Source organism: Sminthopsis crassicaudata, chromosome 5 (genome assembly GCF_048593235.1).
Source record: "Sminthopsis crassicaudata isolate SCR6 chromosome 5, ASM4859323v1, whole genome shotgun sequence".
Taxonomy (NCBI): domain Eukaryota; kingdom Metazoa; phylum Chordata; class Mammalia; order Dasyuromorphia; family Dasyuridae; genus Sminthopsis; species Sminthopsis crassicaudata.
In genome coordinates, this window is record NC_133621.1 from 32,272,417 (window position 1) to 32,291,647 (window position 19,231).

Genomic DNA, 19,231 nt, shown 5'->3' on the forward strand with positions numbered 1-19,231 from the left:
CTGTTCTATGCAAAATCTAGTCAGTCATCAGCTATTTCTCTTAGCAGACTTTTTAAATAAAAGAAAAGTAAATTTTCCCCTCAAGTTCAGGTCCAGAGTTTTGTGATTTGGAGAAAGAAAAAAAAATAATAATTCTATTTGTATTTATGCTTTCCAATATAAACTGCAGCTGGTGCCAATTACAAATCATCTCATTTGTAATCTTTCATAATTAAGTTTTATACAGTCCTTGAAAGCTGCTTTAAAAGGGGGTCCATAAAGAATTTTGTCCATTTTCCCAGAAATAGGTAGATTTTATATTACACTATAAGTTTTTCACCCAAGGGAAAAAAAAAAAGAGGAATTTTCAATTCTTTCTGTTCATGTTTCCATATTAAACAAAAAAAAACTTATGGACTTAAGCTTCTAGTCTGAGACCTTTCAATAGACTTTCATTGCTAGACATGATTAGCATATGGAGTGACTGTACTGTAATGAAAGTGATTGGGGTTTGTTGTGTGTGTATTTTTAAAACAAGCTTACTATAACTTATGCATCTAAATGAGTGTTCTTGTCTTCAAAGTAGTCACCTTGGATGGATATACACTTATTCTAATGAAAGTAAAATTGGGAAGTAATAAGGAGAAATTTTTTAGGAAAGAAGTTAGATACTATAATATAGTAAAAGAAAAGCCTTCTTTTTATGGACTGTGCTAATCAGTGGTCTGTTGTTCTTAGGCTTATTCCTAATTGAATTGGAATGTAAATATTCACCAGAAAATGTTTTTCAAGGTAAAATGACTATTCATCCCAAGCTGTATCTGTTTAAGATTAAATCTGAAATATTATATGCAATAAGACTTAATGCATTATAACCAAACAGCACCACAAAGTGTAAATGTACTGGGTTAGTGTCATTGAACTGACCATCCTTTTCTAGCATAGACCCTACACAATTATATACACTGTATATTGTCATTTCAAACAAAACATCTCAGTAACATAAAACTAGCTTAGCCTGTATTCCTTTTGTAAGAGCCAGGTCACCATCCTATACAAATCCTAAACTGTTGGACCAAGTGTCAATGGGAAGACACCCCACCCTTGGGAAGAGATGGTTTTTAAACTTATCTGCAATCTCATTTTGTGTCTCTCCAATGGCCAAAAAAAAAAGCTGCTTAAAGCTGAGGGCCATTGAGTTCTTGTCTAAACAACCTCAGAGCTGGGCTCACACTGCCTGGCTAAAGAAAAGATGCTTACTTAGTAAATGCACAGCACACCTTGTCCCACATGTATCTGTTAGGCAGAGTTAACTCTTCTGAATCCTGTTGATTATTATTAACCTAAGCTCTGACATTGATAATTCATCATTAAAATAGATACTGCAGTGGATTATTTGGCACATTGCTTAAGCTACAGTCCTCATAGTTCTCCAAGTTTCTTCAAAGCAATAACTTGGATTTCATCATCATGCTTTCATCATGTGGATTGCCTTTACTTAAGTGCAGCTTTTTATCTTCTGTGTCCTAATATGAATTAAAACTGTTGTTTCTCCTCCAGCAAGATGCATTTGCCATCCTACTGCAAAGTCTCATCAATGCATGTAGTTTGTATATTAGCAAGATATTCTTATTGTAAATTACTTAGGGATAGTACTCTCTTATTTACAAACTTTTGTTCTTTTATGAATTGGGAAAGCCCACAGAGATAACTTATTTTGTTCTGAATTATTTATATGCCCTATCTATGTTTCCTAAATTAATCAGGTAATCAGGTTACTCTAAGCTATGTAGACCTGGCCAGTAATGCAAATACCGAGTCAATATAATGTATAAGTAATATAGAATTACACAGGGAAGTTAATTTAAAATTAAAATGGTTTGTCAAAGCCAAATAGTTACCTATCCAATAGAATTGTAAGATGATTCTAGCATTATATGTATCACTTTGTCTTTTCAATAATACCAGTCCTTAAATTGGCTTCCTACTTCATTTAAGATTCCTTTAATGCAGCAAAAATTGACTGCCTACTTTTTGCAGAACCTGATTCTGTATGCTGCAAGAAATACTATGCACTGAAAAGCGTTTATGAAGTGCCTACTGTGCTAGAGATACTGTCTTATGTGCTAAGGATACAAAGGCAAAAATAAAACTTCCTATCTTCAAAAAACATACAGCTTAACAGGGAAAACAACACACGAAACATAAGAAAATGTGAAATATTTCTAAAGGAAGTACAAGCCAACTTTGGGGAAGAAGAGACAATATGGGGGCAAATCAGGAATAGTCTTCTGTAGGAGGTGGCACTTGGACTTGGAAGGAAACTCACGATTCTAGAGCAGAGGTCAGGGAGGAGGCAAGCTGGCCTGTACCAGGCAATCTGTGCCAATTTGGGGAGATGGAGTTTTATGTGTGAGGAATGGCAAGCGTGTGGTCCAGTAGGCCAGAATCTAGAATGTGTAAAGGGGAAAAAAAATAGAAGTCTAGAAAGGTAGATTAGAGCCAGAGGATGAAGATTCTTTAAAGCCCTGAGGGCAGCATGCTTTTTGTTATTTTTTTTATCACAGAGATAATAGAGTACTTTTGGAGAAGGAGAATGACATGGGCCCTGTGCATTAAGCACCTCACTTTTGTACTTGTGTACATGATGGATTGGAAAAGGAGACAAACCTGTTCCTTTATAGAATTTACTATCTAGTAACTTACCATGAGATCCAAATACTATCAGTAAAAATATTATATGACAAGTACTTTATGGAGGTGATGAATAAATCACTTTGTGACGGCAAAGAGTGTGGCTGATTTTCTTGTTGATTTTCATTTTAAAAGTGAGCATAATTGAACAGATGAAGAAAAAATAGGGTCAGCATTAAATAAAAAAGGATTCCCTTAAGCAGAAACCTAAAGACTGACAAGTACTAGGAATGTTTGGGAAAGGAAGTCAACTAGTTGGGCTACTTTGTAGAGTATTTGGAAGGGCATGGAATCTGTCAAATGCCTACTATTTGTCAGGCAGTGGGCTAACTTTATAAATATTGTCATTTGATTTTCACAATAACCATGGGAAGGAGGTACTATTACTATTCACATTTAAACTTAGAAAAACTAAGGTAGAAGAGGTTAAGTGATTTGCCCAGCATCTTACACACCTAGTAAGTAGTAGAAAGGAAGGAGTAAGTATTAAGTAAGAAACTGAATTTGAACTTGGGTCTTCTCAACTGCAGGGCTAAGCTGTGTTTACTGAGCTCTTATGGAGGAAAGTTTAAAAAGTAGTTTAAGAAATACTTAGCTAAGTGTAACAATGTGGGAGACCATTATATGGCAGATAAAGACATTTGAACTATAACTCTTTGAAAGAAGAGCTTATCTTTTGTCTATTTTTTATACCCAGTGCTTAGCACTGTGCCTGACACTTAGTAGATGCTTGATAAATGTTTGCTGACTACCTTAGTAGGTGATAGGGGCCACTGAGATGTGTACCATGGAGCATCATAATACAGCCATGCATAAAGAAGATTAATCTAGCAGTGATATGAAGGATAAATTAGAGATTCAAGGGAATGGAGGTAGGAAGACCTATTTAAAACCTTCAGTAGGTTGGTACCAGTGGGAACAGAAAAAAAGTAGATGAATGTAAAAGATGTTAACCAAAGGTAGAAGGGACAGGAATTAGCAGCAGCTGGGATATAAAGAAAGGAAAAAATTAAAGATTATTAAATACTAATGTTTCCAACCTGGAAGCCACTTAGCACAACTTAATGTTAGATAATATTAAAGGTTAACAATTTTGTCTTGAGTGGATTTAATTCAATACTTTAATTTAAAACTTCTTTTGATTTTTTTTCTTTAGTTAAGTGGCATTGAAACATGTGTTTTATATTTTTAAAGGCATACCCTAGAGTAGTGTAGGAGTAATACTATTAGCAGCAGTTGAAATACAGCAACTTTTAAAAATTAGTAATAATAAACCACACATGAAGTTTTAACGTGCTTATGGTACATCATCAGCAAAAAGCCTGTGAACCAAAAACATTGCAATTATAGTCGGTTTACAGACAAAAGTACCATGTACCTTATCAGTGTAGTTCTAATCAAAAACAAAGGAACAAAATCAAGAAAAAAGATGTACAGATACTGTAAGAGACCTAGACCAGCTTCAAGTCATTCTCTATGCATTCATCACAATTGAGAAATCTTGATATTTCTCTTATCAAGTTGTGTCCTATATCCAATCTCCAAAGCACACTGCTGTAATGATCCCTACTTGGATCCTGGGGATGAGAATAAATTAAACCCATTTTAATGTGAATGAATCCAGGACAGTCTAAGTTGAGATGCGAATTAAACTAGACCAATAGCAAGAATGTGATAAATTGAACTACTTGGTCCCCTCACTTCTCTCCTGATAGTTCCAAAGGATGTGTTGTGGCTCAGTGGATGAATCATTAACTTTGGGATCAGTAAGACTAAGATTTAAATCTTCCTCATGGACTGGCTGTGTGACCAGCTAACTTGCTCAACCACTCACTCTCTTCATATGTAAAGTGAAGACAATATTTGAATGCATAAAATGCTTATCATTTTTTTTTTGGCATCTTCTGAGCTCCTTCACCCTAACTTCATCCCAGGAGCAAACAAAAAGATTTAATACAGCATATTCTCTAATATAACAAAATAGCCATAGCTCTCTCCAAATTAGAAAAGCTAAGATGAATGAGAAGGTGATTTCTTATGTTATGGCTGATAAAAGATAAGCTTGCCATAAGAAATGGAGAAAATAAGTTATAATTTCTGTATTTCCATAATATTCAGTGGGATGAGATTGGGGTAGGAAGTAATTAATTGACCATCCCTTGTGGTTGGGCAGTTATGGCTCACCCTCTCATTTCCAGCCTTACTTTTCCCCTATTAAGACAACTCTTTTGAAGGATTTCATCTGGGTTATATTAAAACATTTGTTTCTCACCAAAAATCACAAAGGAGTAGTAAAAAAACAAACAAACTCATTTTAGAATGGGAAAATGAGACTATCTTCTTTTCAGTGAAATATGGAAATTTATGTTATTGTGAATACATTGAGTGTGTGGGTGGCTTTCATAGAAAAAACTCCTGAGATGATACAGTAAATTCAAGTCACTTTTAAACTCTATGGGGCTCAGTTTCCTTATCTGTTAATTGAGGAGATTCAACTAGATGCCTCAAGGATGCCTTCTAGCTTAAAGTGCTGATGCTCAATAAATATTTGCTGGGCTGGATTAGATTAGAGCTGAGATTGTCAATGTCATTGGGTCACTTATTGAGTGTGCACCTAAGAGCCATTTAAGCTTGTCCTAAATTCAAAAATTTAGAGACAGTTCTGCCTCCTCAGATCAATTTAATAACTTCCTATTCCTAGGAGCCTAGGAAAAAATATGAACCAAGCAACCAGTCAATGAAGACTTTTAGGGATTTAAAAGTTTACTTTCTAGATGATCTTACCAAGTATTCTAAATCAAATTGAGGCTATATTTTAGTAATGCCATTTTTCATCATTATATATATATATATATATATATATATATATATATATATATATATATATATATATATATATATATATATATACATATATATATATAAAGTCACAGGATCTTGCACTTATAATATTTGAATTGAATTAAAAATAATTTTCTCTACTCCAGGCCAATTTAAAAAAATAATTTCTTGATACTTTTTTGGGGGGGAAACCATCTTATATCCTCCCCTCTCACCATGGAACCATAGGTGGCAGATTGGATACAGTGAGTGAATGACTTAGAGAAAAGAAGCCCAAAGTTCACATCTGGACTCAAACACTTCTTAGTTGTGTGAGCCTGAATAAGTCACTTAACTTTTTCTGTCTCAGTTTTTTCATATGTAAAATGGAAATAATAATAATAGCATCTGTCTCCCAAGGGTGTTGTGAAGATAAAATGATAAGTTCTTTGCAAGCCTTAAAGCATTATATAAAAGCTAGTCATCCATTCTTCCTTATATAGCAAGTGTATGGCAGTTTATACAAAATAGGACATTTCTAGTTTGTGTCCTGCTCCCTCTCCACATCTCTGTTAAGAACAGTCTTCAATCAGTTTTAGGATACAAATCTCCAAAATCAAACAGTTTTAACTCATTCTTTAATTGAAGTTTGAGAGAAAAAAATTTTTTTCTCTAAAAAAAATGGATTTTTTTAAAAGAGAAAATTAGTAGAAACTTTTAAAATCTCTTTTTAAAGCATATGTTTATTCATCTTAAGTGTTGATTCTGTGCATTATGTATTTTGGAAGAAAAGTGCTTTAAGAAATATTTTGATTATGTATAAATACACATGAAAAATCTTCTTCAATATAAAGTTCGTAGAAGTATCCTTCTGACTCCTTCTATCCTAACCTGTTCTTTTGCAAAATCCATTGTCCCAGAGATCCTGATACAAGAAGGATAGTTTAGACTCATTTCATTTAAAAATGACTACATTAATACCTAGAACTCAATGGCATAAATAGCAAATTTTATAGTAAATTAATCTTGTTACTTTAAATAGATAAAAGATTAACACAATCAATATTTTAAATGTGTTAATAATATAAAATCATTTCTCATAACAATGAGTATTTTTCAGACACAAATTAAAAACACTTCAAAATTAAATCTTGTATTTTTAGGCAATATTGCTAAGTTAATTCTTATATTTTTAGTTTTCTTTCTTACAATCACATGTATAAAATTGATGCTTGAATCATCTAGACTATGTTGTGAAGACGTGGATCAGAATACTTTCCCCAAATTTACTCCAGTTTGTCTTCATGAAAACTTTTCTATATAAAGGTCCTCCTGAACCTTGCAAAAGCATAAACTTTTACATACATCCTATGCTGAACACTTGGGAAGCGACGATAAATAGGGAGCAAAGTAGATAGTACTGGATCTAAAATCAGAAAGATCTGAGTTCAAAATTAACCTCAGGCACTATCTTTGTGATTCTGGTCAAGTCACTTAAACCTGTTTGCCTTAGATTCCTTGTCTTTAAAATGAGCTAGAGAAAGAAATGGCAAACCATTCCAGTATCTTTGCAAGAAAACCACAAATGAGGTCACAGGGAATTGGACACATCTGAAACAAGTGAACAACAGAATATGGGACACAGATTATGGGAAATGCTCAAATTCATAACACCTAATAGAATCTTGTGCCTTCTATATACCATAAATAATCAAGATCTGATTTTTGAAACTGAAATTTTTGCCTTAATGATAAATGATGATGAATACACTGAATGGTCTCACCCATGCCCACAGGGGAGAGGAGCTAACACTCCCAACACATAAATCTAACAGTACTTCTGGGCACCCCTGTGCTCTTGAAGTATATAACAAATCCCGCCTTGATGAAAGCTATTCTGAAAGCAAGTGCATTTATTATACTGCTCGTGCTGTTTGCTGCATAGAGCTGAAAAGGAGTTTGTTTTGCCTGGAATGAGCTACTTTATGAATTTTAATTTAGGGCATAATATTAAAAGCTAAACCTGGATTAAAAAAGGGTGTGGGTTTGTTGTTGTTGTTGTTGTTCTAAGCTAAGAGTATTTAGTAGAGCGTGTGAGATTAAAAATAAATAAATAAATAAATTATTTCAGTTTTTCCCTGGGGGAAAAGATGTGAGCTTCCCTGGTTGTGAAAACCTGCTCAACTTGGTTACCCCTTAAGCAATAGCATGTGCCTTGTTTCAAAAAACTGTGTTTCTGTAACTTCTCCTAACCATAATCAATCTTCTGTGATATGTATCTGAGCAGATAAGTTGGGATGGATAAGTTTTTCTAAATATTTTTTAAATGACTAAGGAAGGTTTACTGTTCTTGCCTTTGTAAACACTGCAGTGCTTTTACATTCTTTGTTTTCAGAAAGAAAAGGGAAAAAAAAAAAAAAAAAACCCTGGAAAAGCAGCTTGGCTAGAACTTGGTTTCCACCGGGAAAATAGCCTCAGCTGTGATATATGATGATATTAGGCTTTTGAGTGGATTATTTATATGATTTTATAAGTTGTGCTTTTTTAGTTAAAGTTGTGATCTTTCGAGAGAAATTGTGCTGGACAGAACCCAGAAAACAAATGGGAGGACTGAAAGAGATGAACGAAGTCCCAATGCCATATGTTAAATTCTAGAGCAAGCATGTGCATTTTGCAAAGGAGTTAAGAGTTGTTTTTGAGAAGTACCCAGAGATATGTTTTTAGTTTACACTTTACATTTTGTTAAGTAGATTGCTCTAACTGTACTCTTTGCCTTCAATGTTTTTTTGGAATATATATCCCCCGTAGAATTTCTGTAACAAAGGATTTTCAATATAACGTTGAAATTAGTTTATCACTCAAGTAGTGAAGAGGGTGGAGGAACAGTGATTGAAAGCATTACCATGACATAAACAAATATATTCTCTTATCTCAAAGCTGGACCATCTCATAGATAAATTAACATCTTAAACAACAGTGGTGTGGGCACTTTCTGGAAATATGTTAGCTCTTTGGGGACCCTACAATATCCTTTCCCATATTACTTCACCAGGACTTATCTCACTACACCTGTGATGGGCTCATTAGATAGTTGGGATCATTGGTTCCAAAGCTGGAAGGGATTTCCCTCAAGGAATTTTCTGTTCTAGACCCTTGAGAGCTGAACAATAACATTTCAAAGGTGAGGCTATTGAAGGTCAGAAGGGTTGAGATTCTCAAAGTCACTCAACTGCTAAATGTGAGGGGAAGCTATTGTCCAAGGTGATGCCTTATTTCCTTCATAGGACATTTCTTTCTCTTCTGTTTTATCAGCAACTTCTCTATTTTCAAAAAGAAATTTGAAAATTCAACCAGTATAATGATTGCCTCACAGTTCAAGAGCAATTTTATAAAATTAGGAACATAAATTTTTGAAGCACATGTTTTTTAAAAAGTTTAGTATTTATAGGAGAAAAAAAAATTTCCCTTGTTTAGAACCACCTTTTTTGCCCAGGATTTTGTGGGATATGGAAATGAGTCTTTTTACATTTGACAAATAGTGTAACATTATAAGGAAGAAATGTAGCTTTTGAAATTCAGATGTTGTTAGTTCATTCTAAAATTAAGTTGATTTTTTTTCATATTTCTGCTATGTTTTAATAATTGATATTTTAAAGTTACTAACAGAAAGGTCCTAGATGTCTGTACAAAATTAGGTCCCTAAGGAAATCTTGTAGTTGGAGAAGTATATTACATATCTGTGATAAGATTTTCCTTCTAAACCAGATAATGTTTAATTTCACAGTGAAGAAAATATTTCTATGTAGATTTTGTGAAGGTTCTCAAGTTAATTAATATTACCCTACATTTTAAAAAATGTAAATGTAGCAGAACATATACTTATTTGAACTTTTAAACAAAAGCCAACAGTAACATCAGTAAGCTTTTAAAGTTGAGTTTGGCTTTTGCCCAAGATCTATGACTGCCTGAAATTATCAATTTGGCATTTTCATATCCATTGATACACTTCAGTGCTGATGTTTCACGTCAAGGTCACATATTGTAAAAAAATCTTATTGAACCATTGTGCATTTTGAATAATGTACAATAATGTTCTTTTTAGATAGAGGGAAATAATCCTTGATAGTGTGGGGACACAAGTCAAAAGGAAAAACTATATACATGGTTGCCAGAAAAAGATGGAATAATTACAGAACAGCTTGGACATACACGTGTAAAGTAGAACAAGCCTTTATGATAATTAGGAAAGGCACTATACCTGTTTCATGGATGGATAGAAGATTTAAATATGCAGTATTGTAAATTGCTTTGTTATGGAAGATTTTTAAAATGAAACAGATAAGAGGGAAAAGCGTAAAAGCAAAGTCTAATATTTAAAAGGCTACGAATATGTAATACCTATCAGTGATATAATTATCTGTATTAGGCATTGGGCACCAATGAAGAAATCTCACTCTACATTAGGATTTTAATTGTTTTTTTTTAGGTTAGAATTGCAGTTTAAGATAATTGGGGAATAATTCTTTTAGGGTTTTCAAGTCTTTGGAGCTATTGTCTGTTTTCCAGAAAACTCACTTTATGACACTGTAATTCCTAGTTGTAAGTTGGCAGCCACTTTCCTATTACGAATGCAGTCACCTGTGACAATATGACTTCCTTAGCTCAGGCAGCTTGATCTCTGGGCAGGACATAATGGTAGATGACCGAATTGTAGAAAAGGCTATTGCAAAAGTACAACAACATCCAGTTTGGAAACAGTGCTTGCAAATCTTCTGAACAATGCAGTATCTCTGTTCCCTGCCAAAGAATGACTGTCATATTTAAAATGTGTCATAGGTAAAAACAGCAACAATTGCTACGGAGCGGAATGGGAAGCCAGAGAACAATGCCATGAACATTAATGCTTCCATTTATGATGAGATTCAGCAGGAAATGAAGCGAGCAAAGGTGTCCCAAGCACTCTTTGCAAAGGTTGCAGCAACCAAAAGCCAGGTAAGAACCTTACTCGAAACCAGGAATCAACAAGTTGGGGTTGGGTTTTTTGGTTTTAAATAAATGATGCCACTAGGATTACCAGTGTATTATCACCTCTTTTCTCTATGCACTTGAGTCATGACTTGAGTCAACAGTATACTTTAGTGGAGAGCATAATTTCTTATGGGACATTGATATCCCTACATATTTATTCAGAGTGTCTGGGTGCTAGGAATAAAATTTGTCTGATGCTTGTTTAGTATAAATAGAGGGGATTAAAATGTGTGAATATACATTCAAAATTAGGTAGAGTGTGTTAGGAGTAAATGATACATTCCTTTCAGATGGGAATAAGGAAGGCTTTGGGAGAATTACATCTGACCTGTTTCTTCAATGAAAAGAGAGGTTTCAGCAGGAGAAAACATGGCTGGATTGTATTTCCAGGTGTGAGGGAGGACCAGGATAACAAACAGAGGGAGAAAAGAGCAGGGCAAAATGGAAGAATAACTAGGGGGTCTAATTTGGCTGGAACATAGTTGTTGTGGTTGTTGCTTGTCCTTCGTTCTTGAAGAGGACTATGATATCAAGAAGGTGGTACATGACATGCAAGTGAATTGGATTGAAATGAGGGAGAGCTGGGTGCCATAGACAGCAAATCACGTAAAACCTAGCTGTAGCCTGGCAGTCAGATTGTGAAGGACCTTCAGTATTTCTTTAAGGAGCTTTCAGTTTCCTCAATCAGAAAAAAAGGATCCACTGAAGATATTAGAGTGGGACTTGAATATTTGAAAGATCAATTTGGTGGTTTTGTGAAGGATTGATTAGGGTTAAAGGAAGTAGAATTAACAGAAGCTGGCCACTGATTGTATGTGAAAGGAAGAAGAGTCAAAGATGGCTTAGCTGTCTAAGAGTGAATAGGAAATGGTGGTACTCTCAGCAGAATAGGGGATGTCTAGAACATGGGCAGTCTTTGGGAGATGACATATTTAATTTAGGACATGTAGAGATTAGTTGGTAGTGGGAAATCCAGGTTGCAGATGGAAATATAACACTATAGCTGTATTAAATATTAAAATATGGAAATAAAGATTTGGGACATCACCTGCATAGAGACAATCATTGCAGACTGGTTGAGATCTCCAAGGCAAAGAGTATAGAAGAAAAAGAAGGTTGAGAATGGACTAGGGACAGGACAGTGGGAATAGAGTAGGGGGAGGTATGGTGTGGACAGTCTGAAAAAAATCAAACAGGCATTCATTAAGCACTTACTTGGTTCTGGGAACTGTGCTAGGGGATACAGAGACAAAAATGAAATAGTGCTTTTCCTTAAGGAGCTTCCATTTTAATGGAGAAGACAGCAGGTGGGTGTGAGTGTGTATATTACATACACACACACACTTTACATATAATACATATTTTTATACATACATGTATATATTTTATATATACATACATAATACAGGGTAGTTTAGGGAAAGAACATTACACTTACAAATCCTATTTGGTTATGATGAATAAAACATTTTTAAAATTCACTGCTAGATTCTCTTTACAAGTTTAGAACTGAAAATTTTGTGTTTTGTCAAGGAGGGGCATATTAGGGGGAAGGGAAGCTCTGAATTATTAAATATTCTAACTACCTTGGTTTCCCTCATATAAATATTTAAAATAATAATTCTGATTCTCCTCTCCTTGCTCACTGCTCCTGTTGTAAGGAAAGCTGAATTCTTTAATTTCCAAATAAAATTTCACATATATTGACATTTTGTACATTTTCATTTTATATAGAAATCTTCCAAATAGTTTAGAAGTATAAATATTTTAATTGTGATCCATAATATATTATAAACTTATGATAATTGAGATCTGAATGTTTGAAGAAAACATCGCAGTCTATACAATTTATGAAAAATAACAAGTGAAAAGATGTTGGTTCTCAGTAGTACTGCTATGAATTCTTCACTTTATTTTCATCACAAGTTGTGACTTTGTGAGCAAAGTCAAATCATAGGTTAATATGCTGACAAAACAATTAAGAGAGGATTAATTTTTTTTATTTTATTTTTTATTAAAAAAAACACAAAAAACATTTCTATGAAAGGTGTTATGTTCATTCTGGATTGTAATGTCAGGTTTTACAGATTGCAAACTTAGAGCCTGATCTAATTCAGCGGGAGTCTGGTAAGCTTCCCCTTTGTCTAACCCTGTCCTGAGTTCTGGAGCCTCAAAGATGACAAGTTGCTGAGCCCCTGTACCTCAGTGAGCTTGTTAAGTAGTATAAGAAAGAGACCTATATGCAAATAACTTTCCCCAAAGTTTGAAAACTGTTGTTCTTGATGGCCCTCCCAAGTGCTTTTATTGAGAATCATTTATCTGTTTCTGGTAAAATAGACAATCATGCACTTGGTTTGGGATGTTTCAATACACGTTTTTAGCATTTAAAAAATTTTATACTTGCAGCATCACTAGTAGAACTTCATGTAAGCTGCAGTTGAGGAATAGGTTTCTCTTTTTTAAGTTATAGGCTGTAAGGAATACTTAAGGGATATTTTGGAAATGTTATATAAAAATGATTAAACTCAAGCTGTGGACTGTAAAAATTATAGCTTTATAGGCCACATGCCTGCCTACCCTTCAATCACTGTCAAAGTGATAATTTCTACAATAATATGTTTCTTTTATTGTGGGATTCTAAACATCAAGTGCTGTTTAAACATTAAACTGAATTGTTTATGTTAGTGCTGTACTCAGCGTGTCATACATCAGGCCACTGTAATCTCTCATGGAATGTAAAATTCTGTCATGAATCATGGCTTGTATATCGGAAATTACTGTAATTTTGATTGGAAATTACAGGGCTCTTGAAATGTTTCTAATTATGATAGAATGTTAGAGCAGCTTCAAACCTGTGTGCTTCTTCAGATGTCTTTATTTACATGGCAAGACTGTACATTAACGACAAATGTCCTGTTCTCACTTTAGCCCCTTGCCTACCCTGCCAGCATTTTCAGTTTGGATATTTTATTTCAGATTGAGGAGGAGCTCCCTTTCAAGTATATTTTGACATTTCCTCTCTTGTTGACATGCCATCTTTGGGGTTTAAACCGTATCCTCAAAAATCTTCTTTCTCAGAGGGCAAAAGTATCTCCCAAAGCATTACAAACAGGGAAGCTATTATCTTTTTAAAATTTTTAAATTAAATTATGGAATTTAACCTTGATAAAAATAGTTCCTTCCTGTCTAAAAAAATATTGAGATCTCGCAATTCTTTATAACTCTGCATCATGTCAGAGTTGACTCAAGTGATCCCACAGTTCCTTTCATCTCTATATTGTGTCTTGTGGTTGAGCTCTCAGCTGCTCCCCCATTCTCTTTATTATTTGTAAGCTAGTCTTCTCTTCCTCTTCTTAAACAGCCTAATTTTTTAGTGTCTGTGCTGAGGGCTATTTTCTGCAGTGTGGAAGAAGAGGTCAGCTTTGAAGTATTCTGCCCAACTGATTTCCTTATATCAGGTTGAGGTAAAATTTCACTGGTCCAAATGACTTCACAAAGTGTAAGCAGAGGATAAAATGACCATCAATTTAGATTACCCATGTTGAATGCTTCCATCATCACTCCCCCCACTAATTGTCTTTTTCTCTCTTACTCTTCTGATACTCTTTTCTTTCTCTTCTTTTGACATTCTAAATAACCAAAATTATCATAAAGCATTAAAGTCTGCCAACATAGGAAGAGTAGCAATCCAGGAGAAGGATAAAAAATATGGTTATTTACTCAAGTTTTAACATGTTGAAAATGCATATGAGGGAAAAAAAAATACCTACTGAGCATTCTAGTCTTGCCCATGGTCAGCAGTTTCAAACGAAGAAAAAAAAGGACACAAAACTTAATTTGGAAAAGACAGATGGTTTTTCATGGGTTAGAACTATAAGAGTAGACTAGATTTGGACCAATTTGTGGAGAGAGCAATGGGTATGAAAGTGAAATAAAGGGGGATTTACTTCCCTTTATTCTGTTCTCTTGCATCTGACTCCAATGACTGAGGATTGTCTCAGTACCTTCATCTTTTCAGTTAATCATTTAAATTTCATGGATCACTCAATAGCTAGAAAGGAGCAATATGAGTTCTCTAACCATGTTATAGGTAAAGAGAAATTAATTACATTGGACTGCTCAAGAAAAGATCTAGGAAAGCAGTGAGGGAGGTGGTCTTTCCTTTCCAGCTGTTAATCCAGTCCCTCAAGTCCTTCTAGAATTGAGTTTTAGGGGCCAATTCTTTGTAGATGGATCTGGAAGAGGAAAAGTAGCCTGTTCATAGATAAGGATGACTTGCTCATTTGTATGTCATCAAAAAGCCTTTTGTTGCTGCTAAAATTAAAATTTTCTAGAATTTTGGAAAACATTGGCAGGTACATTAAGCTATACTGCCATAATTTTTAAATACTAAATTTCAAGAATATAATTTGTACTTAGACAAATCATAAATATGCTTATAGTCTTTGCCTAAATGTATTTAGAGTTGAAAGAGACTTCAGACATTCTCTAATCTAACCTGTCTTACTTTGCAAATGAGGAAACTGAGATTCAGAAAAGCTAATCATTTGCCCAACGTCCCACAAAATTACATAGGAATACATTTTATTATTATAGCTTTACTCTATTATTGTATCTTCTTGATGGAAATGAATGGGATTTGATTTAATAGAAATGCCTGAGTAAGGTTAGTTTTTGCACTTATTTTGGAAATGTGAGTTACCTAGATTTAAGTAAAAAAAAAAGTGAGATCCAAACATATTTTGATTAACTACAATTTTTTATACTCTGAATATTAAAATGAGCAGCAGTTTTTTTCCAATTAAATCATATTGGGATTCTGTCAAACATTTAGTAAGATAACACATTCAAATAATTATGAAAGCAGAATCCTCTAATTTTACTGTTTAAAAAAATAGTTGATTTGGGTAATAACCATTAAGGTATCATGGTTCAGTTACCATTCATTGGTTACAGTGTTTTCATATGGGAGCCAGAAATGGAATTTTTTCTTGATGGTGGCAGATGTTGAAATCTAATTTTATTCCACAGAAAACCCCTCGAGAGCTCTGAGACTTAAGGTGTATGTCCAGCATGAGCACATTAGTAGTACTATAGGAGGTGCTTTGTATGTTGAAGTGTTACATTGATTTTAATGTTTGAAAAGGTGGGGCTTACCCATTCTGTAGCGTGATTATGAGGCAAAGGGTTCTTGCAGCCTAGAGTTGCGTTGACAGAAGGGTTCTGCAAATTGTCATCATGTATAGGCTCATTTGACGTAAGTTCTTTTTAGACAAAGGACCTCGATTATGAAAATTAATCTGACATGCTTTCTGCATCATCTTTCATTATTTTTACTTTTGGTCCTATATCATTGTAAAAGTTAAACACTGATACCTGTAACATTCATATATTAATATAGCTGAGAATTGTTCCCTTCATGAGAAACCGCTCTACCAAGAGAGAAGAACAGATATTTTTAAGTCACTAGCTTTCCTTTTAAATACTTTCTAAATGGTTTAGCAGCTTGGATTCTGGGCCTTGGGGTAGTAGAAGGTAGGGCTAAGGCGCTCTCACATTTCTCATGATCATAGATGATAAAAATCACTCTGACCTTTAATTTGAGTATAGGAATTCTGATATGGTAATCAGGATGTCTTAAATATAAGTGCCATATGGTATGTCACAAATCAATGGGACTAGAAATAATTTGGAGGGCTGAATATCTGTATCTTATACTGCTGCAAAGCTTAAAATAGCAATTAAAAAAAACCTTTACCAAGCTTTGGAGCTTGCTAAGTAGTACATAGAGATAAAATAAATGGCATAAGTGACATTTTAGCCACAAAATTAATAAGAGATGTCCTTTATTTTGTTGGAATTAAATTTCATTTTTGTAGAAACTCCAGAATGCATCTGGCTCATTGGTGAATATTCATGCTAATTTTGAAATGCTCATTTGAACAAAAATGGTTTTTGACAAGATTTCACCTGTATTTTAAGGTATATAACAAGCCCACATGGATTCATGATTTGATTCATGGTTTCTAATACTTGTAGCATTAAAAGGTATCTCCAGCAGGAGGGCTTGGGGCAGATACCCCAATCTGTTCCTCTGGCACTTCAATCCAGTCTCACAATAACTCTCAGTATAGTGATCTCATTAGGATACAGAGTCCCCAGGAATGTGGGGTGGGGAGCTGGGAGGTAGGGAGAGAGAGAGAGAGTCAGACAGACAGAGAGACAGAGAAAGACAGAGAAACAGTGAAAGAGACAGAGAGAAAAGAAAAGGAAGAGGGAGAGGAAGGAGGGAGGAGAGGAAAGGGAAAGCAAGAGAGAGAAGGGGAGAAGGAAGAAAGAGAGGGAAAACAGGGAAGAAGAGGAAATGGAAGAGAAAAAGGGAAGGAGGAGGGAGGAGAGGAAGGTACATATAATGACTTGGGCCAGTTTACCTCTGGGAAGAGCTGTAAGTTGTCATGGGAGAAGGAAAAGAAATCAGGCCAACTGAGTAGCTCCACCATAAAGACTGTACTGGTCCTTCTGGTTGTCTCATAATAGTCTGAATTTCTGGCCCTTTTATCTCTGAATGAACATAACTAATCAGAGATTCCTCACTTATAGATGACCAAAATGATTCTTCATGAATAGGCAGGTTGCCCTATTTTACAGTTAAAGCTCATTGGCAATAGTAAGGCAAATACTTAAAAATCAATACGTGTAGTTTAGATCCATTTTTGAAAGACAAATGTTGTTAAGACATTTTCAGTCATGTCTGCTTCTTTGTGATCCCAGTTGGCATTTTCTCGGCAGAGATACTAAACTGGCTTGCCATTTCCTTCTCCAGCTCATTTTACAGATGAGGAAAACTGAGACAAATAGATTAAATGATTTGCCCAGGATCATACATTTAATTAGTGGCTGAGCCTGAATTTGAACTCAGGAAGAGAAGTGTTTCTGACTTCAAGCCTGCACTCTTTGCACTGTGCCACTTAGCTGATCCATTGAATGATCAGTACATCATATTTTCCAGTACATTAATTGACCTTTGTCATATCAGTTGAATGAAGAAAAAGGTCAACTGGAATTATTGGCTCTTGATTAATGTTATTATGCAGAGATGGTTTAGGTGGGACATAAGATCTAATAAGCATCATTGCATTCAGAAACTGATTTATTTTTGCATCCCCAGTGACTAGCACAGTGCTCATTATATCATAGGCAGTTACCCTTTGCTTATTGTTTGGCTATTCAGGGCAAGTAAATTTTTTTGCTTTCAATTTGTTCATTTTTTTAGATTAAAGGTCCAAAAAGTAAACATAACAATAATAACAGCATTTATGTAGGTTTGCAAAGCACTTTACTATCTCATTAAATTCTCAGAACCTTCTAAAGTCTGTGTTCTTATCATCCCCATTTGACAGATGATGAAACTGAGGCTGAGAAAAGAGAATAAGTGATTTGCTCAGGGTCATGCAGCTAGTAAAAGTCTGAAATAGGATTTGAATCTTTTTCACTTCAAAGCCAATACTCTAGCTAGTCTACCACCCGGCTCTCTGTGATTAGTGATAAACTCAAAGGTCAATAAACACAGATTTACAAAATGGAAGATTTCCACTTTTGGAGGAAAAAATATGTAGATTATAGTATTCATACATACCCTATGACAAAAGAAAAAAAAAATCAAAAACAAAAAAACTACACATATTCTGGCAAAGGTTGGTTTGTGCCTGTGAATGTTTGACTGCCTCATGGCTATTTCTGAATAAACTGCAATTTCTGGTAAATTTTAAAAGCAGTTAATGAGAAATAACTCTGATATGATTTTCCTTCTATCATAGAATGCTTTTATCTTGACAAATATGGACATCACTAAGATCAACCCAAAAAATTAATTGTGAGAAACATTTTTATCCCCTATTTTAATTTTAGTATTCTTCTTAAAATTCTTCAAGATAAACTAACTACCTTTTAAAAAATATTTTGTATTGAAGTTAGCTTAGTTTGTTAGTCTAGTCAGACCTTTGGATCTAGCCTTTTTCCATCAGAGAAGCACATTTAATTCTGTGACTGTTTTCTCTTCTTTGAGTAATTGAATCAGGCTTATAGCATCCCATCTCTCTCTCTCTCTCTCTCTCTCTCTCTCTCTCTCTCTCTCTCTCTCTCTCTCTCTCTCTCTCTCTCTCTCTCCATCTCTCTCCATCTCTCTCCATCTCTCTCCATCTCTCTCCATCTCTCTCCATCTCTCTCTCTCTCTCTCTCTCCATCTCTCTCTCCATCTCTCTCTCTCCATCTCTCTCTCTCCATCTCTCTCTCTTCCTCCCTTCTCCCCCCTCTCTATTTTAGGTAAAGTATTCCCTTATTCTGTAACATACATTTCTAGTGAAAATTCCCTGACATTTTCTAACGATTGGAAACAGAGCTTTAAATGGGGAAATTGGGCAAGGAGGAAATCGCACATTTCTGAATCTGTGAATCTGTGAGCATTAGGCCAGCTTTTTAAGGGAGAAATATTTTAGATGATAAAAAACAGAACCATCATCAGCATAATACATTATATTTGTGTAGCATCCTCTAATTCTTTATGAACTTTTATATCAATTATATATTCTCATTTGATCCTCAAAAGAATGGGTCAGTAGGACAGATACTATTTCTATCTTATAATGAGGAAACCAAAGCCCATTGAGGTTAAATGACCAAGATCACATGCATAGATTTAGGTATTCTTAAC

General features: G+C 34.6%; 1 protein-coding gene across 8 annotated transcripts in view; it reads left to right on the top strand.

The window, feature by feature from the left end:
• The window catches only part of SATB1 (SATB homeobox 1), a 117,444-nt gene that overhangs the window by 68,991 nt on the left and 29,222 nt on the right, over positions 1 to 19,231 (top strand). For all 8 annotated transcript variants that reach the window (XM_074269482.1, XM_074269487.1, XM_074269484.1 and 5 more), the window contains exon 9: positions 10,330 to 10,485. In XM_074269482.1, coding sequence (XP_074125583.1) covers positions 10,330 to 10,485 — 156 coding nt within the window. The remainder of the gene's footprint in view (positions 1 to 10,329; positions 10,486 to 19,231) is intronic.